Raw genomic sequence first — 23,217 nt, 5'->3', positions numbered from 1 at the left:
GGCTTGCCCATGGGGTGTTTTGACAATCTATTCTCTTCTGAGTTTGTTTTGATCTTCCCTGTCACCATAATAACTTCATATGGTCAGATGCTTGTTTATTTCCTGCTCATCTTTTTTTGGCCCTTTTCCTTTCTTTTAAATTTGATCTCTTCTCCCAAGGTGGGAAGGACATTGTCTCGGGCTTCTTGTGCTGGAGTCTGTAGACCATTTACCTGATGCTACGTTGAAGTTACCCTGAGGACCTTGGGGCCCTTCGTGGGGATGCTGGGCTGAGGGTTTGGGGTGGGGGTGTCTTGTGCTGCTGAAAGCTGTTAGTGACTGGCAGCTTCCCTGGGACTGAGCCATGGTCCTAGTGCTAAGGTCTGTGGGGACTGAGGGCATTTAGGGTTAGGGTCGGAGGTGCCTTGCCCTGGTAGATGATGAAATACTGAGCTGTTCTCAGAGCTGGAGTCTGCCATTCCCCTGGTTATGCTGATACACCTGGGGGGGGTCCCAGTGTTGGCCTTTGCCTGCACTGGGGCTCATGATCTTCGGCAGGTTTGCTGAGGTGAGGTTTGATTCTGACTTGCTGGGAAGCTTCTTGTATTGGACTTTGTTTCTATTTATCTGAGTGAAACATTCCTTTCTTACTGATCTTTCAAGTTTCTTGGGCCCTCTTTTTGCTGGTCCTGCTATTCCAGGATTTGTTTTAGAGTCTTATTTTATGAATGTTTACAGGTAAATACAGGAGAGTTATAACAATTGACTACTTAATTCTGCTTAGGTTCCTAAAAGTTCTAAGACATTATACTTTTTAAGCTAGGAAAAAGGGAAGACTTTCCAGTGAGCTGGCATAATGTTTGTAAAATATTTGTAAAGTTTACGGTTGAGTAGATGGATATTTTTCCCAGTTATTTCTAAATAAACCTTTGTTGTACTGTATATCGTGTTATGGAAGTATTATAAACTAAGCATATTGTTTACTTTGTGATTTCTTAAATATATTTATCATATTGTCTTTGATTTCAACAGCAACTCTTACCTACGATACTCTCAGATTTGCTGAATTTGAAGATTTCCCTGAAACTACAGAGCCAGTCTGGATATTGGGTAGAAAATATACCATCTTCACAGGTAATAAACCATTATAAAATCTTGTCTGCCTGGGATAATGCTATATTTTGTAGAGTAGTTTCCAGCTAATGGGTTTTTGAAAATCAGTGAATCATTTAAAAAGTATAGAAAGGGTTAATAAAATCTTTCACAAGCTAGATATGCTAATTTTGGAAGCTATGTATGTAACAGAGTTGTAATTCCAGATAATTTGAGTTCAAACTAAACCATGCTACTCATGAAACTTTATGGAGGACTTTGTTTTGTAGTTGTTTTGGTTTTTTATTAAGAAGTCATAATCTTCTTTCAGAAAAAGAAGAGATCCTTTCAGATGTGACTTCTCGGCTTTGGTTCACATATAGGAAAAATTTTCCTGCCATTGGTAAGCAAAACAATTTAATATGCATACCTTAATATCATTCATGCAACTTCTACTTGAATGTATGCTGTGGGTCCCAACTCTTGACACATGTTGGCATGGGGAATCTTTTCAAACCTCTACATGTCTTAACCACTTGCTAAGTGCTAATGGTGGTTGCTTCTGGGAGTTGCCTCATTGTGGGTTCCCTATTCCTGTGAAATCTCAGATGCAGAAATTTCCTCCATCTTCTTTCTTCCCCTTCCCCCCCCAAATTACTGGGTTAGTCTTACTTATTATTTTATTTCTTTCCTCAAGAATATATTTTAAAATACATGCAAAACATAAAAATGTGATCTTTTATAAAAGTTTTTAATCTTATATTTTGGAGAACAAATATATACCAAGTACAGTGCCCAAGTCCTGGCTGGGCTGCTAAGTCAGGTAGTGGCCAGACTAGGAATGTATTTCACAGCTCCTCTAAATCAATGGAGTTTCCTATCTTTGAGATAGAACATTCCTTGGATGTTAAATTATAGAACTTAATTTTTCTCCTACAATTTATCTCCAAATTTCAGAACTGGAAGGTTCCTGAAAGGTAATGGAGCTAAAATGCCCTTTCTGCCCCAGAGCTCCAACTGAGGTGCCTCTAGATAATGGGCTCTGCTGGTTGACTTTTTCAGTTGTGGCAATAAAAACAAAGCTGCCATTCTCTGTATCACAAAATAAGAGAATGATAGAGAATGGTGCTTTAAGATGTGTGCTCTGCAAATGTTGCCTCATTTTGATCTCACACAACCCTCGGAAGTAACTGTTATACCCAGAGTTACATACTAGTAAATGATACCAGAGCCTTTCTGATTCGAGGTCCAGCATTCTATCCTCTATGCTGCTTAACTGGAAATAATTCCCAGCTCATCATCACACCTTGTAAAATGTCTTAGAATTGATCACTGGCCCTCCAGACGTGCCGGCCCCAAGACTGAATAAAAAAGAACTATCACCTCTCTAGTCCTAGACACTTGGGTAAACCCAAGGAATCTTTATTTGATCAAGAGCATATGGAGGGGAGAGCCTTTCTACCTGACTGGAAACTTGAATATCAGAAAGAATAGGCTTGAAGTAGCCCCAGGGAAGGCTCTGTCTGTTGTATAGATTATGAACTCTACTAGAATTTAAACATCCAGAGAAGGATTGTTCCTTTCCAAATTATTCCTATGATGGACAGATTGGCTTTCAAAACAGTCATACAGTAAAGCCCATTTCAATATTCAGTGAAGCCATTTCTCTTTAAAAGTTTTATTTTTTTTTAGTCAAGATCAATATTGTTGGCTCCAGTCCATTCTCAAAGGATGAAGATTTGCCATTGTTAATTTTCTTGAGTTACAGACTCTGAAATCACAATTATTCTAGAATTACAGTATCATGGAATAAATTTAAAGGAGACTTTGAAGCAAATTTCACCTACTTCATGTGCATTTAAGTTCTATTGTGCTTAAAAAAAATTAGTCTCTTGATTCAACAGTCCTATCTTTTACAACAAGTACAGTTAAGTTAGCACAGAAAGCCTAGACATCCTAGGAAGGACTTGAGGAAATGACTTCTTTTGGGGGAGGGCCTTCTGATAAAGATTATGTCTCTGCCCCCTCCCCCCCAAACTGCTAAAGGAACTCTTACTATTTTGTTTTTGTTTCCTCCTTTAATTTCCGCACTGAAATACATTTCAGTATGGAAAGAGCATGCCTTGTTAACGCTTAAAGGCATAATTGACCCACTGCTGGCTTTAATAGGAGAGACAAAGGTAAGACTGTTCAGACAGAGGTCCAGCCAGGCTGGGGGGGAAAGGGGTTGTATTGAGGAATCTTAAACCCAGAGATGGGGAGGCCTTGAATGGTCCTTCATAGAATACTTGTACAATATAGTAACATGCAAACTACATTCACTTGGCCAATTTTGAACCTTTGACATACATAGTACTCATTTAGCAAATTTTTTCTTGATTCTCATCCCTAAAGTTACAAATAGTTCCTGACAGTTCTTGCCAGTGGATGCAGAATCCATTGTGTATTTTGGTTTAAATTGGTATTGTAATGTTTTTTAAGCATTTGGCTTTAATCTTTAAAAAAAAAAAAATTTAGTTAGTATGGAAGTTATATTTATTTCAGCACTTAATAGTAGTTTGACTAATTCTAGTAAATTCTCTGAAATTGGTGAACACAGTTAAGATGTAATTCTTGGGAATCAGAGAATTTTGCTTTCTTCCATCTATCACTACAGACTTTTGAGTAAACACTTTAAAAATGCAAGCTGTTGGAAATATAGGCGACAAGGATATATAACTGTTAGTTACATATCAAATGATTCAGACCATATGCCCTCTGATTAGTTTTATGTGTAAAAGTGTGCATCTCTTACATCTATTGATACATTTTAATAAACAATAAATTTTTGGTCCTTCTTGGAGCCTTTCTTCCAATTCCTATAGCCACAAAGTAGTCATCAATTATTATGTTAGTGATGTACATGTGTGCATAGAAGCAGTTTTCAAAACTTTTTGGTCTCAGGACCTCTTAACACTCTTAAAGTCACCACAAAGTTTTTGTTTATGCGTATTTTAGTTATCAGTATTATATTAGGAATTCAAAATCTGTTAGTTTTATTATTAAGAATTCAAATCTGGCCTTAGAAATTTTTGTGATCCCAGGCAAGTTACTTAATTTCAGTCTGCTTCAATTTCCTCTTCTGTAAAATAGGAATAATAATAACAACACTTAAAAATTTTTTATTGTAGTAAGTTTTATTTTTAATACGCTTTGGTTTATGAATCATGTTGAGAGAAAAATCAGAGCAAAAGGGGAAAATCATGGGAGAGATTAAACAGAAAAAAAGTGAACATAGCATGTGTTGATTTACATTCAGTCTCCTTAGTGCTTTTTCTGGCTGCAGATGGTGTTTTTTATCCAAAGTGTATGGGGATTGCCTCGACTCACTGAACCACTGAGAAGAACAAAACCTTTCATAGTTGATCACTGCACAGTCTTGCTTGTTATTGTGCACAATGTATTCCTGGTTCTGCTTGTTTCAGTAGCACTTGTTTAAAATAGTGCAGCCTTTTGAGGAGTGAGTCCTAACGGGTTCCCATAGCACATTGTGAAAAGTGTAAATACGTTAAGCTACTAGAAGTACCTTTCCACTGGATAGAACGCACAAAAGGAGCAAGAGTCATTTACTTGTGTAATTTATCGCTTCTATTGGGCTTATTGATGGATTTCCCTTTGTGATAACAGGAGGGACGGGCCCAACATCAGACACTGGCTGGGGTTGCATGTTGCGGTGTGGGCAGATGATCTTTGCTCAAGCCCTAGTCTGCAGACACTTAGGCAGAGGTAAGCTACAAAACTACATGGTTGGTTTGGATTTTTGGTTTTCAGTTTATATCTTGGGAAGGAGGTACAGGGTTGGTTCTAATGCTGAAAGAGAATCACTTGCAAATATGACAGATCTAATTTGGGGCTGGTTTTTTTTAACTAAGAAGTATAGCACATAGTATCACATGAAATTTACCACGTAACATTCAGAGATTTCAAGTTAAGTCAACATGTTTTAAAATTAAATTGATAACTATTTTTTATTTTTTAAAGACATTCTAAAGTGATAAAATTGTGCACTTTAGGGTTTGGATATGTTCTTATCTGTGAGTGTAAGTTTTGCAGTATCTTCATGTATGTGTAATTTTTTTCTCTTGGCTGTTATATAATTTGAATTTATATTAAAATTAGCCATCTTTGAAGTACTAGAAGCTTTCTAAGTTTTTTTTCATATCTGCTTCCCTCACCTCTGCTTTAATGATCTCCACAAATGCTTTGTTTAAAGGAAAGTTAGATGCATGTCATAGACAGCAGCTGTCCCATATTATAAAGTACTTGAGATAAGGATGGATAGGCACTGGTGTGACAGCACACATGAGCCTGCCTGAAGAATCAGCCCTTAACTTTTGAAAAAAGGGAGAACCCCTTTGCCAGATAGCAGCCCTGGACCTTTGATGGTTTTTTGTTTTGTTTTGTTTTAATTTCCTTTTCAGAGACCTTTCATTTCATCTAGATATCCTGCATGATGCTAAAAGCACTTGTGGGTTTTGTATTTTGTGTATTGGGCAATCAACACAAATCAATCTGTTTGCTGTTTGTTACAAGCAAGTTATAACTGGTAATCAGGTGCCAGGGAGTCACTGTTCATGATTAGTTTAACTTGCATGATCTTCCTGCTTGTCTCTTTGTATCCATCAGCTGATAATTTTCACAAACATGGATATTGAGAGATGGAAAAGTGATATCACATTTGACTTCTGGCCTAGCTGTCTTTTGTCTTAAAAAGGACTCACCCTGGGCAGCTAGGTGGCGAAGTGGTTAGAGCACCAGCCCTGAAGTCAGGAGGACTTGAGTTAAAATTTGGCTTCAGACACAACTTCCTAGCTGGGTGACCCTGGCCAAGTCACTTAACTCCAGTTGCCCTGGGGGGGGAGGGGAAGAAAGCAAAGTGCTTACCCTATAGCCAGGCAGGCTTTTTACCCTTTGTCTTCTTCCTCTCCATGATCTGAATTTCAATACTGGGCCCCATTTGTTGTCCCATAGAAATATTCTCACTATCCTCCTTGATTGAGTCCCTTCCTTTGGGTCCCAGAATTCCATGGAGGTGATCTGGGCATGAACTGAACTCGTAGAGTGAAATCATCCCTGTTCCTATTGTCTGTTCTGCCCAGTGGTCAATGACCTCTCTAGGAACTGAGTGGCCAGTTTGCCTCCCTTTGTCTGGTCATTTTACTGCTCTTACGGTATTTTTGAGATGGATGGAGGAGTTTGAGGTAAACTGTTCACTGTTTCATGTTCTTGGTTATGTTATGGTTGCCTGCTGTTACCATAGCCATTTATAAGTGGTGAGTATCACAAAATCCAAATGGAGATTCTCAGTCAATCCCAAGTAACTGATCGTTTTGTATATTTCTAATAGATTGGAGATGGAAGCAAGGGAGGAGGCAGGCAGACAACTACTTCAATGTCCTCAACGCCTTCATTGACAAAAAGGATAGCTATTACTCTATCCACCAAATAGGTAAGAGGGGCATCTAGGAGATTGGTGATACCTTGGGACCTTGGGAAGGGCCAGCAAGTTTTCTGCCCTCTTCTAGGAATGTCTTTAACTTTCCAGGGGATGATGGGATTATCGAGGTGGTGTAATGGAGGCATATAGGATTGGAAGTCATAAGACTGGTATTCAGGTGCTAGTTGTGACCCTATACAAGGTGGAACATGCCTCTGTGTCTCAATTTCCTCTTCTGTAAAATGAGAATATCTGTGCTCCGATCTCATAGAAGGAGCTTCTGATCTACAAACTCTGTGAACATCCCCTCAGAGGGTAGAACCTTCTGGAGAGCGGATATGCTGTTTGAAAGGAAGACAGATAAAAGTGCTGCCTTTGGGGATGAGGACAATCAAATTAATTTGGTTTTGTTTTACATGAGATGACAACGTCCCTAAGAAATTATACTTTGCTACAACCTGTGCCTCCTGCAGGACAGCCTTTCTCTTTGAGTAGAAATAGAGCAGCTCTGGCCTGTCCCTTTCCTTGCCTAATAGTTTTTGTGAATGATGTTTGTCACACACATTTCTGTGAGTTTCTAAATCACCTCATTCCAAATAAGACCTCAGATTGTGATCTTAAGAGATGATATAGATAAGGTTATAAATGTGAATAACTTGATAGGCTTTTTTTTGTCTCTTTGATACAGCTCAAATGGGAGTCGGAGAGGGCAAATCTATAGGCCAGTGGTACGGACCAAACACAGTTGCACAAGTACTCAAGTATGTATTGCACCCTTATTTTTTCATTTCTTTTAGGAAAAGCTGTAGTAATACTCAAATTTGGAAAGTACTTAAGAGCATCATAAAACATGCTCAACTATTAGTATTATTTGGAGATGATTTTTAAAAATTATTATCCTTAACATTTTTTGGAAAGGACCCTTTCTATGCTTTTTTTAAGTGATAAATCAATTATTCCTAGAAGATTCTTCAGCAAAAAAATAAAAACAAAATTGACTGAAATTCTACAGTATTTTGTCTATTGGCTCTTTTTTTTTTTTTTTTTCCCCTGAGGCTGGGGTTAAGTTACTTGCCCAGGGTCACACAGCTAGGAAGTGTTAAGTGTCTGAGACCAGAGTGTCGGGACCTCCTGAATTCAGGGCTGGTGCTCTATCCACTTTGCCACCTAGCTGCTCCCTGGCTCTTGTTACTATGGTTTTCTTCCCTCACCACAGATTCCCCATCTGCTGGCTAATATCTAAAATTTCACCGTTAAAACTATATCCCAACAACATAAAACTCAAAGCTGATTTGGTCATGGAGCCCTTGGGTTTGGACAAATACAGGTTAGTGGTAGGAGGTCTAAGCAAAGGGTAGAAACTATATAAGTGTCAGATATGTCATATGTTCAGTGTTTGTCTTTTGTGTCTATGGACACAAAGATTTTGGACAAAAAAAATTTGAAAGGCAGAGAGAAGCACTTCAACTTAGCTTGTGCTGAGAGCATGAGTACTGGGCAAGATCCTATTTGGTTTCTGTAGAAATTGGCCTGTGAAAGTCAGTTTGGGCTCCTTCCCTTTCTCTGAAGTTGAATTGCCAGTAAGAAGTAGAAGCAACGAGGATTAAGGGAGGAAAAAAAAGGCAAAGAGGATGTTGAATTCACAGGCTCATAAGGAGTAATTCTCAAATGGAGTCAAGAAACTTTTTTTTTTAATCACCACCTTTCCCCCAACTTAGTCTATTCAGTCTGACCACGCCCTTCCTCTCTGAAGCTTTTCTTATTCATTCATTTTCCACCAAATCCTGTGCTTTAGATCCTGTTTACAGACTGCTAGCTCTGTCTACTGGTGTTATGGGCCAGAACTCTGAAATAAGGATTCTTACAAGGTGCTAAGTCAGTGGAATTGATGAAAACAGTGGTTATCTAGTTTAGCATGGTGATTAATAGTTCTCTAAGTTCAATATGATTTATTTAATCTTACAACAAATAATGGTTTCCTAGTGATAAAATGATTAGTTTATACTCAGTGTAGAGCTATAAACTGGGATTGAGGGCAGAGAAGACAAAGGACTGAAGGCGGGAGCTCAAGGAGAGAGATTCATTTCATCTTTAGTCAGGCTCCTAGTGGCTCTCCTGGGGGACTGAGAGACAGATTCATTCATCCCATCTCACACCTTGTGGTGGCAGGCCTGTCTTCCTGCATTTTCTCCACTGAAATCAAGTGCCCTCTGAAGGTCATGAGAAGACTTTTTGGACTTTAACACGTGGCTATTCTTGTGGTGATTACTCTACTGAAACTAACGCTGGAGCAATAATTTTTATTTTATTATTATTTTTTTTTTTTTGGAGCAATAATTACCAGGAGAAAGTAAATTTAAAAATTGGGGGACTTTAGAAAGTATTGCAGTTATATGTGAAAATTGTCATTTCTGCCTAATTACCATTAAGTAAATGATTTTGCATGTCATTAAAATGTGTGAAGTTGAAGTTAAAAGTAAAACAGTGAGTCTAATTTAGGTGTTTGACTCAGGGCTTAGTCTAACTCCTCATGGCCAACTCCATATGTTCATTCTTCACCATTTTGCTTCTGTGATGTGGTCACTTACTTATGGCCTGAACTGGGTTGGAGGCCACCAGTCATTCCTACAGCAGTGATAGGAATGGGAAGTGGCAATCGGGTTGTGTTAGGCAGAGGGAGGCTGAGTTCCAAGACAATGGGGGCTTGAGAAGATGGAGAAGGCGGGGGGCCCAAGTCAGATATTGGTGGCCCTGCCAGCAGCGGGGGCCACCCCAAAACAGGGTCTCACCACATGGCGTGTTTTTGTCTTCTGCTACACTTGGTCACCCTGGCTTCTTGAAGCCTGTAGAATTGAAGGGAAGAGAAACAAGGATAATGGTGAACTTCGAAGAGCCTGCTGACCTGCTTATTTCTTTTACTTTTAGGAAACTTGCTGTTTTTGACACATGGAGTTCACTGGCTGTCCACATAGCAATGGATAACACTGTGGTGATGGAGGAGATAAGTAAGTCATTGAAATGTTGAGAGAGAGTAGAGGGGAAAGTAACTGCAGGAATCCTCAGATTAATCAGAATCAAATCCGCGTGGTTGACAAATTTTAATTGTCATCTTGGAGCCAAATGGATTACAGAACATGAAGGGAAAACTGCTCTTTGCAGCGCAGGGTGGGTGCCCAGAGGAGGAGGGTTACTTTGGAGGAATATGAATCCTCAGCAAAGCAAGGGTGTGAGAGTGGCAGCTTGTGTGGGAGTGAGGGTGGGACTAGGTAGGGCATCTGGACAGTGAAGCTCTGTGGTGTGCCAGTGATGAACTCTGACAGAGAGAAGTGCCCATGGCTGCCCGAGACTCCTGGGAGAGGAGGCAGAACCAGTCCATGGACTCTCCTTATAAATTATCTTTGAAGATTAGGGAAGAGAGAGTGGAAAAGGAGAATTCAGAGTGTCCTGTGCTTTGTTGTATCTTTGAGATAGCCTGTTAGAGAAGAACATCTGGCCCAAGGTTAGGCCATGTACCATCCAGTAAATGTTGGAGAGTGGGGGCAGCGCGCCTTGTTGGCCACGGATGTCCCACTATAGGCCAAGGGGTTCAGTGAGCTGGAAGAGGCCGACAAACTGCAGGCAGAGAACGGATCAGGAGGCTTGGCCAGGAGGAGTGCCCTGAAACTCCCACAGGAAGGTCATCCTGCACCACAGACTGACTTTGGGGCTCCGAGCCCCTCACCTTTATGCTGCTCATGTGGTTGTCTCCCCTTCTCCAGGGAGGCTGTGCAAGGCCGGTTTCCCACGTGCAGATGGTGCCGCCTTTCCTGCCGACTCAGAGCTGCTCTCCAACGGATACCCCCCTGCAGCTGAGGTCACGGATAGGGCATCACCATGGAGACCGCTGGTGCTGCTGATCCCTCTCCGCCTGGGGCTCACGGACATCAATGAAGCTTACACCGAGACCCTAAAGGTAGGCCTGGAGCTGGAGCTCCGGAGGTGCCCACAGTTTGGACAGCTTTCCTACTGGGCTTGGAGCAGAAGGCGTGGGTCCGCAAGCCATGGGATGCCTCGTCCTGCTCTCTTCCCTTACTAGGGTGACCTCGCGAAACTAGAGAAATGCGGAGGGTGAGAGGGACCTTAGATGTCCTCTCTTCTCATTGCTCATTTTGCAGGGGGGGGGAATAGGGAGAAGTGATACCCAGGTCACTCTGAAAGTCAGAGATAAGTGAGGAGTCCAGGGCTGCATTAGGCAGCTCTTGCCTGGCCAGCCTGGGGGCAGAACAGCACAGGGCCCAGGCCCGGGATTCATTGAACCGGGAAACTGTCTCTTCCTCTTACCCAGAACCAAGCTGTCCTAGCTCCTTCCCCTGGGAGGGGGTTTGGAGTGTTCTGTTTTCTTTATGGGGAGTTCTGTATCACTTCCCACTTTTAGGATCTTCTCTGTCCTTTTGTCTCCATCCTCATTCCCAAACACGGATCCCATTTTGATCTCAGTGTTCTTAGGAGGGTCACGCTCTTTGTGTTTTCCCCACCCTGAGCCACACTAACAGTACTTTGGGCCGGATCCCCAAAGGAGCCTCCAAATAAGTCACAGTCACAGGGAGCCTCTGGTGTAGCCCCCTCATTTTTACAGATCAGGAAACTGAGGCCCAACACACTGCACCCCTTGCCCATAGTCTATGTGCTTTGAATTTCTTCCAGTTCCATACCTCTTACACATCCTGGCCAGGTGGAGATTCCCCAGATGCCACCTTGTCATGACTGTCCTGAAACAGAGATTGCGCAGGACCTGTCAAAAGCCTGTGCTGCTCCCCCTGGCACCGCCACCTTCCGTCGGCTGCTCATTGGGCTTGAATCCCTCTGTCCGCATAATTGGCCGAGCTCCAGATCCTCTGTGTCCGGGGGTGGGGGGAAGGGGGGACTTTTGCTGCTGCTTTCCTTCCCTCCATTTCTCTCAGGCACTTTCTCCAGGGCTTCCCTTTTCTGGAAAGCCTTCCTGAGCTTCCCCTCTAGATCTTGGCCCCGACAGACTGTGCCTTCCCCTTAGTGTAACCTCCTTGGATGGTCTCGAGGTGTTGTGTGTGTGTCTGTGTGTATATCTGTGTCTGTGTGTCCGTCCTCCCCCGGCACTGTCATCGTGGTGTTCTCCATGTTCTGTCTCCTCCCTGATGCTCATCAGCGTATCGTGTCTCAGTGGTTCTCTCTCTCTCCCCCCTGTTTCTTCTGCAGCACTGTTTTATGATGCCCCAGTCCCTGGGAGTAATTGGAGGGAAGCCCAACAGTGCTCACTACTTCATTGGATATGTAGGTGAGTCGTCCACAGCGCTGGGTTCCTGTGGTATCCAAATTGCCTTGAAATTAAAACGGAGAAAAAAAAAGTGCTCAGTGTGTCCCCGTGACTTGAACTTTATCCCATGGAGCAATGCTGCAGTCTTTCCCTGTCCTCCTTCCCACAGGCCACTCCACACCGCTCTCCATCCTGTTCCCTTTGGAGCGCTTGGCCTCCACGCCTTGGCTTCCCTGTGAGGGGGTCACCTGGGGTGGGTCCGGTTCAGGTGGGCAGAGCTGGGACGCTCACTCTGCAGAGCTCCCGAGAAGAGGCACTTCCTTCTGCATTTCTGTTTCCCTATTTTGGGCCCCTCTTTGTGTGGGGCCTTCTTTTTTCAGTCCAAAGCTGCTTGCCCACCTATCAAACGGTCTATAGTTGTAATGGCGTGTGCTTTCTTACCCCATTCCATTTCCACTGTCTTTATTCTCTCCCCCTTTCCCCTTGAGTTGGTTTTATTGGATGAAGGAGGGCAAGGCCCTTGCCCGCTCTCCCTTCCCTCTTTGTAAGGGCTCTATGCTCACTCATTTCCCCCTCTCTGCTTGCCCAGGGGAGGAGCTGATCTACCTGGACCCACATACAACCCAACCTGCCGTGGAGGCGACCGAAGGCGGTATTTTCCCCGATGAGACCTTCCACTGCCAGCACCCTCCGTGCCGCATGAACATTGGGGAGCTCGACCCCTCCATCGCAGTGGTGTGTATCCAGCATCCCCTTCCGTGTTCCTCCTGTCCAGCCCTGTTTTTGTGTACTATGGCTTAACCCCAATTCCCTCAGCAAAACAAAACAAAACAAAACAAAAAACAAATCATGTACAATGCTTCTGTACATATCTCCACAATTATCTTGCTGCACAAGAAAAATCAGATCAAAAAGGAAAAAAAATGAGAAAGAAAACAAAATTCAAGCAAACATCAAAAAGTGAAAGTGCTATGTTGGGATCCATACTCAGTTCCCACATTCCTCTCTATTGAAACTTAGGCTGTTCTGTCTTTTTTCTTCCTTCAGAGACATGTATCTGGTAGAGCCTTACCTCTTGATGTGGTGATGGTTCTTCCCTTCTCTTAGGTATTTTTCTTTCTTGATGGTCCTTAGAGTCACTTTGGGCCAGGGGTACAGTTCCTTGCCAAAGCATCTTAAAAGTAAAAGGAAATCTTTGGAGTTGAAATGAGCATGCCCACCTAAGACGTCTTACTATATTGTCTTCCTGTTGGCTGAAATCTGACTGGAATGCCTTATGCAACTTGTGTCTTAATCATATTAATTTCTGAACCCAGAGGTCGTCCTTGCCCCCTAGCCCCAAGAGACTGGTTCCTTAAAACAGATTTAAATTTAAAAAACAAAACCAAAATTTAGTCAAACCAGGTATATTCCCTCTCCTGGCACGGGCAACATTGTCCCCTTTTCAGTTAGAGGAGGAAAGCACATTTTACGATCTCTTAAGGCCAGGCTTGGTCACTTTAATTATTCAGTTGTTTTATTCATATTTCTTTATACATTATATGATACATGATAATTTATATTTTTCTTAAACCTGCTTAATACTACCAGTTTTGCATAGAGATTATAGAAAGAAAAACACTAGGAAACTCCCTCATTGAATTGACTCTCCAAAAAGTGCTAAAGCTTAGAATAACTTAAGGGGTCTGACCCAGATTGAGAATTAACTCAAGTACTTGTCAGTGATGTCTTTTTGAAATAAGGGTTACAGAAAAAAAGAGCCCTCTGATTGCCCCCATCGTCATTAATCATTTCTCTCAGGTGGTCTTCCTGTGCCATGCTATAAAAGGTGGCCCTGAGTGCCTCCCAGGAGCTTATGCCTTGCAGGGAGATGCTCAGGAAGGGCCCCTCTGGAGGAGCTCCAGTACTTAAATGCATACGGCCCTTGGGAGGCCCATACGAGAAAAAAGAGCTTCCACTCTTAAGAGGGACAGGGACGCTGACTGCCTAGGAGCTGGGGAGGGGAGGTGTTCCAGGGATGGGCATCAGTAGTGACAAGAAGGCCGTGGGGCGCTTGGAGGGAAACGGGGGTGAGGAAGGCTGGTGGGGGTGGTGAAGCCTTTGTCTTTGTAAGGTTCCTTTCCAAGGGGCTCCAACCGAATGTTCAATCTTCACCCTGTGTAGGGGACTATTGTGTCTCAGAGGAAGAGGCCTGGGAAGCTGCTATGGAAGACCTCTGTGAGAACGAGGAGAGCTCTGGACGGATTCCTGTCCTTCGGCCTCCAAGTCTCCTTGTGTGCAGGGGTCCTGGGGGCTGAGCAGGAGGAATAGGGTCAGTGTCAAAGGAAAACAGGAGTCGTGGTGTAGTTTGAGTGAGGAACTGATGGAAGTGATGCCCCTGCTTCCCTCAGGCTCCTTCAGGCTTTATTTTTATATTATGTCGTGATCATCATGTACTTTTCTTTAGGTCAACAAAATCTTCAGACATGTGTCTGACTTAGTGACCTTTATATGTTACTCCATTTGATATTTAATATTTGAGTAAGTTTTTTATGGTTAAGTGTTAATTAACATGAAGCCAATAATGAAAGGTAAATGTTATACAAGGTTAAATATTAGTGAATTTTGTTAGTTTACTTATGATGTGTCTCTGTCAGTTCTAGGGATTGATTCCTCTATTTCCCTGACTTGGAACCATATACATAGGCATTTAGGGTAATTCCTAGTTATACTATAACCATCTTTTGGTTCCTAGATACACTGATCTTTTCTGAGTCTGAGTTGGTAAACACCATGATTTTTTGGGCCTTTGGATTCTCTCCAATAGTGACAATGCTTTCCATAGTGTTCTCTCCTTTATCATTTGTCTCAGTGAGAGATCAGTTTTATTAGAACAGAATATGCCTGTGGAATCGTTTCTAGCTAACTTGCCCAAATTCCGCTTGGTCACCAGATTTTTTTAGATAATGTTTTAGTGCTGTAATCAAGCCAATTGTAAATAATATAGGAAATAGTAGTCCACTAATGAGAATCATAGGAGGAAATGGTTGTTCCTGCATAAGTGGCGTGCACATCTGATCACAGTGCTGGGCTTTGCCATTCAGCTTAGAGATTGCGGCTTCTGACGCTTGTGCCTTGCAGCTTAGGGCCAAGCAGAAGCTCAGTTCCTCTTTGCCATGGCTGTCTTGCAGACATCGGTCAGCTCTCGTGCCTCTTTTCTTGTAGCCTGCGGGTGGATTAGGGGCACCAATGACATGGACCTTGAGAGTTCACTAGAATTACTTGAGCTTTTTTCAGTCGAGGATGCCTCCTGATCTTATACTTGAGGAAGCTGAATTTCAACATTCAGCCTTCATTTCATTATTGGACCATTTTTCCCACATCTCTTTTAAAATCTAAGTTGGTCATTGACTACCTAGTATATCCAAGGAGACAATTCTCCTTTTTCTTTCTCAGGATTGTTCATCTCTGTCTTCAAAATTTAATTGTAGAGACTTTCTTAAGCTTCCTTCTTTAGGCCATAGAATTGTTCCTGCCCATTAAACCTCTAAGAATCTGGAGTCCCCAAATCTCAGGACAAAGATCTCCCTTCTGTTACTTGTTCTCTGGAATGATCCCTCTTTTTTCACACACATATATCAAGTATCTGCTTTGTTTGATAAGGTATTCAAGAGCTATGGCTACAAAAGCCAAAAGTTCCTGCCCTTTTAGAAACTTCTATTTTACTTTAGGGCATGGTCCCCATTTTGTCCAGAGAGAAGATAGGTGAGTGATGGGGAATCCCTAGTGAGAAGTTGTCATGTGCTTCTGGTTTGGAGCAAAGACATGAGATCAACATTGGATGTTAAAATTTAGTTGATAATTAAAGGCTTGAAATGGGGCTGACTTTGAGAAAGTTCAGAGAACTAGCAGAGAAGAGAGATGGAAGAAAAAGGGTGTCCTGAAAAGGGGATATGATCTGGCAGAGCTCAGCACCCAGAACAGAGAGAGGATTAGCTGGCCCGGCAACTGAGCTGCCCACTGCTGAAGAGACCATCCGCCTCTCTAGCTTCTCTCCCTTCTGAATAATGGAATGGCCATTGAGGCAAGACATTTCTAACTGCTTCATGACATTGAGTCTCAGTGCCATGTTTGAATATCTATTTGGTATTCAAGCTGAGATCCATAAAGTTTGCGTTAATTATGCTGAAATTGAAGGATTATTTCAAATATTTTATCATCTAAAAGCAATATTTGCTCTAGTAATTAATAGAAGTGAAGTCTAGAGTCGTAAAATAATTTGTGTAGTCAGCCACCATGTTTCTTCTTGGAGTTTTTTGTTTGTTTTTTGGGCAAGACAATTAGGATATAAGTGACATTGACTTGCCCAGGGTCACAGAGCTTAGTAAATGTTAAGTGAAGGCCTCGACTTCAGGTTTCAGGGCAGATTTTTTTTTTCCAATTACATATAAAGACCATTTTAAACATTTGCGTTAGAAAATTTTTCCTTCCCTAACATGCTAAGCTATTTGATAATAAATTTAACATGAGCAGTCATTGACATCTATTTGTTAAATGTGTACTGTGTCGTGCACTTATGCTGACCGAGTTTAGTTTATTAATGTTTTTTAGATTTTAAATGGAGTGATTTTGCTTGATTTTTCTTTTAGTTTTCTCTTTTGATGCTGTTTCAGCTGTATATGTTAATTAAAATATTTGTAGGGTTTAAGATTTCAATTTTATTGTTAGTAGATTTGAAAAACCCAACCTTCACCATTCATAGGCAGCACTCAGTAAGTTACCAAATTTTATCATTTGGCTTTTGCATTTTAGTGACTTTTTCCTTAAAGCATTTCAACTATCATAGTTGCTGAAGCCAATATGAGTACAAACAAAACAGAATTGAGAAGAGGAAAAGTTGAAGGTTGTTTAAGAAGGGAGAAAAGAGGGCATAGAGGATGGCAAGACTGTTTTCCACAGTTCCTTTTGCCACATTGACCAATGGGAGCCATTTCAGTGCCATCTTGGTTTGTGTTTTCATATTTCCACTTTAAAATAAATTTTATCTTTTAGGGTTTTTTCTGCAAAACTGAGGAAGACTTCAATGACTGGTGCCAACAAGTCAAAAAGGTTTGTCTTTATCCTCTTCAGTCTTGCACAAGACAAGCCTTTTATAAAATTAGAATCTATAGTTCTTAAGAAATGGGGAATACTGGGAACAGCTTTTTTTCATTATGTTTTAGAGGAAGTTTCAAGATGATTTTGAGTCTTCGGTTGATTTAGAGATTATGGTGCTGATAATGATGAAAATAATTTGCTCTGAATTTGGGTTATATTTTTACATTAAAGTTCTGCCTCAAGTATAGTGTATCATATTTTTCTTTCTACCTTCAAATCTGTAAATTATTAACATCTGAAGAGATCTGACAAAAGATTGTCCTTGTGTAAAACAAGGAAGTTTTCCAATGGGAAACACCACCTGGAACCTTTCCCTCCAGGTGTTGGGTGGCTGGTATAGCTTTTGCTTAGAAGTGTTGCGGGTGGGACTGTTACAAGTATTGGGTTTATCTTCAAGCTGCTTTGTGGGGTTTTCCTTGCAGTTATCTCGAATCCCAGGAGCCCTGCCGATGTTTGAGCTGGTTGAGCGGCAACCTTCCCACTTCTCATGCCCAGATGTGTTGAATCTTTCACTAGGTAATGTCCTTATTGAACCTGGAAGAGACATGGAATGCCCCCTTTTCTATGCCCTTTTTGCTTTCTGATAATAATTGCCCACATGAGCTTCTGCTTGAACACCACAGCCAGGAAGACCCAAGACGCTGAGAAATTTGAAAGCTTAGGCCCATATTCTTTCCTAGTTTCTCCCTGCATATTTTTTCTTTTAAATATTCATCATGTTTTTTGCCCAGAAGTAAAAACAGTATCTTTTTTTTTCTTTTCTTTTGTCTACACTGATATGAATATTGAAGAAAATTAGATCTGTAGTAAATTTTTGTGGGATTTTTGGTTTTGTTTCATTATATAAACTCTCCTATAGACTCATTATTTTGTAGTCTGTGTTATGGCCCATGATACATGTCATTTCATTTTTTAACTTACCCAGACACTTGGAATAATTGACTAATTTATATATAGATTTTAAATACATGTGTTAGTAAATGCATGTATCAATCCTAAGCTACTGCTGGTGTTTTCACATAAATCTATAATGTCTAAGATTATCTGGCACATTATACTTAAATTCAGCCATGGGTCTAGTAGAGAACATCCATAAAGTGACCATATGCCTCTTTTGTTATGTTTGGTTACTGGTGAGACTTATATCAAGCATTAGAATTTGGGTGGATCATGTGTTTTTTGTTTTTGTTTTTTCATTTTACCTTTTATTTCTAAATTTAAAAAGAGAGATTTTGCTGCTTCTGATTTTAGCAGTTCCCTTCTGTACTCTTTCCTAACCCTTCTCACTCTTAGCATTTCATCCCTCTGAACCCTGTCAGAAGCAGCACAGCCAAGTGGACAGAGGTTTGATTTGTAGTCAGAGAAGCCCCCTGGGGCCCTCCCTTATTAAATGAGAGGGGCAGTGCGCCAGCCTCTGACCATGGCTGGCGGTTTTTCCGTGGCCTACCTGCTAGGCCTATGCCAGGGCTCTTTAAGTTCTGGCCCAGCCCTCGCCGCTGCCTTTGGGCTTCTCCTGACTGCGTCATTCAGAAGCCCAGGCTAGCACCGATGGTGACGCTCCCAGGCACACATGGGCTCTGTCCCCGGTTTGTGAAGCAGTTCTGCCCCGATCTGTCAGTTTGAAGGGCTTCTCTGGGGGTAATGATTACAGGTTGGGTGTTCTGCCCGGAACTGGGGGCCGCAGATTCTGGGTCTCCCGTAACTGCGGAAAGTTTAAGTAGAGGCCCTCTCCCCGTGTTTTTTTCTTGTCATGGTGACCAAGCTCAGGACGCCAGAGGAGGCTCCATAAGTTCTTCCCTTTATTTTTGAGCCCCTGAACCATTTTCTGGTGGTGGCCACCTGGTCACTGTGAGGACTCCTCGTTCCACCAACTGGCAGACTTCACCAGTCCCAGTGCCTGGAAGAAGGGGGCATCTCCGCTGGGGAAGAGCACCCAAGGGCCCCTGCATGGGAAGCTGCCTGAGTTTCTTACTGGTGTGGGGCGGTTTTGATCTTGCCTTAAGGGCAGTTTGAAAGTGGGGACCCCCTGCGGTGGCCTTTGGCCCATAATGAGGACTCGGGGAGCACCTGTTGGCTTTGCTAGGAATTCTCCCCAAGCATTCCGCTGACACTGCTGCTTTTCTCTCCCCTAGATTCTTCCGATGTGGAGAGACTGGAAAGGTTCTTTGACTCCGAAGACGAAGACTTTGAAATTTTGTCCCTTTGAAAAGGCTAGGCGGCGGACTTGCCTGATCTGTGTTGCGTGGGGGGTGGGGGGTGGGGAGGGAAGCCCCTCTGAGAGCCCGGCTCCGCGGTTTTCACAGGCACTTGATGACATCCCAGTGTTTCATCCATCCCAGCGCGTGCGGCCTCCGAGCAGAGGAGGCGCTGCCTGCATTCGGTCCTTGGATCAAGAATGTTTTCATGGAAGCCTTAATGCTTGGAGTCAGGATCCTCAGCACAAAACACTTTTTCAGGAAATGGAGACGGTGTCGCCTCAGTGTCGAAAGGTCCCGTGTGAGGAGCAGAGCCAGGACTGGTGTGCTTCATGCCGGGGGGCCAGGCCCTCCACCTCCTAATCCTCTAGGCTTTGGTTTGCTTTGGACACCGGTTCTTTTAGTTACGCAGCGGGAGCAAAGTGGGCTGGACATCCTCAGGTCCAAGTGGGGGGAAGCCGAGCCTAGCCTGGTACAGGAATAGCCCGGACCTCCCATCCAGTTCACCTCCTCCTCCACAGGGGGTGCTACTCGTGCTCCATATGCAGTGCTTTCTTGCAGACATGTGATTGTCTTTTTTCGTCTTCTTTCAGTTCTCTGCTGCTCCTTCATTATTTTTAAGGGCTACCCTGGGGGGCTGGGAATTGGACTGACTGGATTTTACCATGACAAGGTTTCTCATTTAAAAAAAAAAAAAAGTAAAATTGGCTCTTCAAGACCACTATACCCACACACTTTCACTTTCTCTTTCCCTCTCTATCCCTCCCTTGCCCTTCCCTTCCTCTCTCTGCCTCTTTTTCCTTTCCTCCCTCTCTCTGTGTCTCTGTTTTTATCTGTCTTACACACACACACACACATTCTCCAGAAAAAATCCCCCATAGTTGTAGACAGTATATTTAAATCAAGAGAAAGCAGAAAAAGGATTTTGCCCCTGTCATGGTGAACATGCCCTTGAGGTCAAATGTATTTAACTGGTAAATTTTCTGAGTGGTTGATGGTGTTGTAGAAAGTGTTCAGTGTATAAAACTCAAGGACTGCCCATCCCTTCAGTAATACTGCATCATCATCACAAAGCTAGGACAGTACAACAGGTTTTTCTAAGAGGGGGAAGAGATTAAGAAAGAATATTTCTCCCAATGAACCAAGAATCAAACACTGGCCTTTGCAAGAACATTAGCAAAAAGTCTGAGCAGACTGCCATTAGCAGTGCGAAAAGCCATGAAGGAGAAGAGGTGGGCTTGGGAGTAATGCGTTGGGTGATTTGACTTCTAGTAACGGCCCACAAACAGGATTTCCTCTGTGGTTTCCGCGCTTGGTGCAGCATTAGCTGTGATGGCCCTGGCTTTATGCTAGCTTCAGCTGGAGAGTTGGGAGGTTGGCTGTCCGGTGCAGGGATGGTCTTAGAAACCAATGGCAAATCACCGTTGTGATGATCCACTTAGGCCGGCCTGGGATGTTCTTTGGGCCCTCAAAAACCACCTGCTTGGTTTTCTTTGGCTGTTGGGTTCTATCATTGTACCCTAATCTGCACTGCTAGACCAATTCAAATCATTTTAGTCCTTAGCTGACTGGCTCTTCAGCCCCATTCAAGTATAAAGCTGCCATTTTTCCTGCAAGTGTTGTCAGTTCTTTAGGAAACATTTAAAGGGAGAGGGATTTTTGTGGACCATCTGTTAATCATGCATCTAAGGAATATGGGTGAAGAAGTGGCCCTTCTCCGACAAAGAACATTTCCTATACTTCATTCCTAGGAAGGAGAAATTGGTATTTGCCAAACTACTAAGGGCCTGCTGCATTAGCCACTTTTTTGACTCCCACTTCGGTTCTCGGCAAGTAAAGGGGAGGAAACTGTTAGGAAGGAAACACTTGAATATTCAGTTCTGTAACAGCAAGTGAAATGGATTCAGTGGTTTGACTCCAGTGCTGTGTGTCATGCCGAAGAGCTTCCAAGGCACCCTGCTGAAGTCGAGAAGAAACAACTACTCCATTTCCTTTTCCTTTTCTTATCCATTCCTTGTCTTTCACATATATTTGGGGGTGGCTAAGGAGAGTGGGGATAATTCTCCATTTAGTGCTTTATGTTTTTATCTGAATAAATAACTGACAAGCTTCTTAAAAGCCCTTTGGTTTCTGAAACATCACTCTGAATTCCAACTGAGATTGAGTTGTCTGCCTAAAATGGATGGCTTGGGTTGAAGATAGTTTCTTTGAGATCAAAACCTTAGAAGAAGGAAGTGCTTTATTTAGGTGGAACTTTCTTGCATAATGGGTGGATTCATATCCACCATCTCTACCTCCCTGGATTCCTCTGCTGTGGAGTGCAGCAGCACACCATGAAATGATAATGGGGGTGTTCTTGGGCCATTGATACTACTGGCTTATATTCCCCCTGCCACCAGAGGGACTCACGTGATAGATAAAGCTGCTTGTGGTAAAATCAAAACCAGGATGATGGTATCCTGAATGGGGATTTTTTTTCCCCCTGTTCTTCACATTCTTTTGCCCTTACTGTGTATTACGTCTCTTAATGTGGGCAGAACAGTATTATTCATGCATCCACTGAGTTAACCCTTTTTGGAACATTTTCTCTCCATGGGGTCATAGATCATCATAGTCTTTAGGCATGTAACCACCTAAAGTGGTCCTGCAGTGCCAGTTAAATTGCCACTGTACAGATCCTGCAAATGTGTTCTGTCCCTCGCTGATACTGTATTGAAATAATGGAAATGCTTCCCCCAATTTCAAGAAAAATGTGACAAGTTTTGTACATTGATGGCATATATGCAGAGAATATTCTCACTGCTTGTTGTATGTAGGATGGTGGTTTCTGGTTGGTTCTGTTCCCTGACTCTGTTTATGTTGCTGGGACACCAACTTCTTGGAAAACCTCGTGGAGCTCAGCAGCGATCAATCTGATGAATCTAGGGCTGTCCAGATGGAAGAGTTCACCTCCATTTCAAATCCATGAAAGCTCTTCCAATTTTCAGTGAGTTCTCAGAGTTTCCAATCCCGTTTTCTGTTATCATCTAGATGGGTCCAAAAAAACCAACCCGACTCGTGCAGAAATATATATGGCATCTTGGGTGGAACTTTTGAAAATGGAGAAGTTATTTAGGAGGTAATTGAAATATGCCTTCTTTTGAGTTCAGTGTGCCTTGAACCCTTGCCTGGCAGCATTATAAGAATGAACAAAACAGTTTGGCCTTTTACTTGTCACTATTTGGATGTGCTTTTTCTGGGGAATTGAAGTTTTTAAAAGTTTTCAAGTGAGTGATTAGCTAATAGCATGAAAGAATAGTTAACTAGTTTTATCTTGAGCTTAGATATATGCTGTCTCAGGTTTGGGGACATTTCTGTAGTTCATCTATATTTTACCCTGCATCCTGTGGGCTTAATGACAACTTGAGCCTAGAAAAATATAAGGAAAGCTGTTTTAGGAAAATGATCAATATATTAATTTCTTGAATATCAGAGTGCGCAATTCATCTGCATTAGTGTTGTTAGAGTCTCCTAACAGCTTGAATGTACCTTTATTCTAAAAAGACGCCTTCCCTTTCTGTGAACACCCTCATCACATTTGCAGGATTGGTAGATGGAGGACAGCTGGTAGTGAGCTGGTCTGAGCCTACTGTCTCTGAATCTGGAGATAAAAGAATTATGCTCCTGCTACATCCACGTCCTTGTCCTTGTTGATTGCCCTCTAAGAGTGTGACATAGCAACCAAGCTGTTGGGCAGAGTGAGCTGAGCTTAGATGATTATTAACGTCAGTTTGGCTTGTTCTGTGTTCCGCTTCGTCGGTGCATTTGCTGTCGGTCCGGTTTGAATTCTGTCTGATGGATGGCAACGTTAAGAATAATCTCATTAAAACTTTGATGCCCAGTAGAGACACAGAAGAGAGTTTCAGTGAAGCCTTGATGTGCTCAGCTTTGTTTCCTCCCTTCATCTCTTGCCATTTAGGCCCTTTACTGGGTGATGCTTTGTTTTCAGTGTCCTTCCCCTGGTAGAGCTGCATGTAAAGGAGGAAAGGGCCAACGGGAAAGAGGAAGGAATAGAAAGCCTGAGTCTATGG

General features: G+C 42.5%; 1 protein-coding gene across 3 annotated transcripts in view; it reads left to right on the top strand.

Moving 5' to 3' along the window:
* ATG4B (autophagy related 4B cysteine peptidase) overlaps positions 1-21,265 on the top strand; it is a 33,934-nt gene extending 12,669 nt beyond the window's left edge. For all 3 annotated transcript variants that reach the window (XM_074297935.1, XM_074297936.1, XM_074297937.1), the window contains 12 exons: positions 1,012-1,113; positions 1,403-1,474; positions 4,738-4,836; positions 6,458-6,559; positions 7,236-7,308; positions 9,473-9,552; positions 10,306-10,499; positions 11,759-11,837; positions 12,406-12,551; positions 16,848-16,904; positions 17,375-17,468; positions 19,085-21,265. In XM_074297935.1, coding sequence (XP_074154036.1) covers positions 1,012-1,113; positions 1,403-1,474; positions 4,738-4,836; positions 6,458-6,559; positions 7,236-7,308; positions 9,473-9,552; positions 10,306-10,499; positions 11,759-11,837; positions 12,406-12,551; positions 16,848-16,904; positions 17,375-17,468; positions 19,085-19,158 — 1,172 coding nt within the window. In that variant the 3' untranslated portion in view covers positions 19,159-21,265. The remainder of the gene's footprint in view (positions 1-1,011; positions 1,114-1,402; positions 1,475-4,737; positions 4,837-6,457; positions 6,560-7,235; positions 7,309-9,472; positions 9,553-10,305; positions 10,500-11,758; positions 11,838-12,405; positions 12,552-16,847; positions 16,905-17,374; positions 17,469-19,084) is intronic.
* The last annotated feature ends 1,952 nt before the right edge of the window (positions 21,266-23,217 follow it).

This window comes from Sminthopsis crassicaudata, chromosome 3, assembly GCF_048593235.1.
Source record: "Sminthopsis crassicaudata isolate SCR6 chromosome 3, ASM4859323v1, whole genome shotgun sequence".
In the NCBI taxonomy this organism is placed as follows: Eukaryota; Metazoa; Chordata; class Mammalia; order Dasyuromorphia; family Dasyuridae; genus Sminthopsis; species Sminthopsis crassicaudata.
The sequence above is the reverse complement of the archived record's forward strand: the minus strand, read 5'-3'. Positions and strand labels throughout refer to the sequence as shown.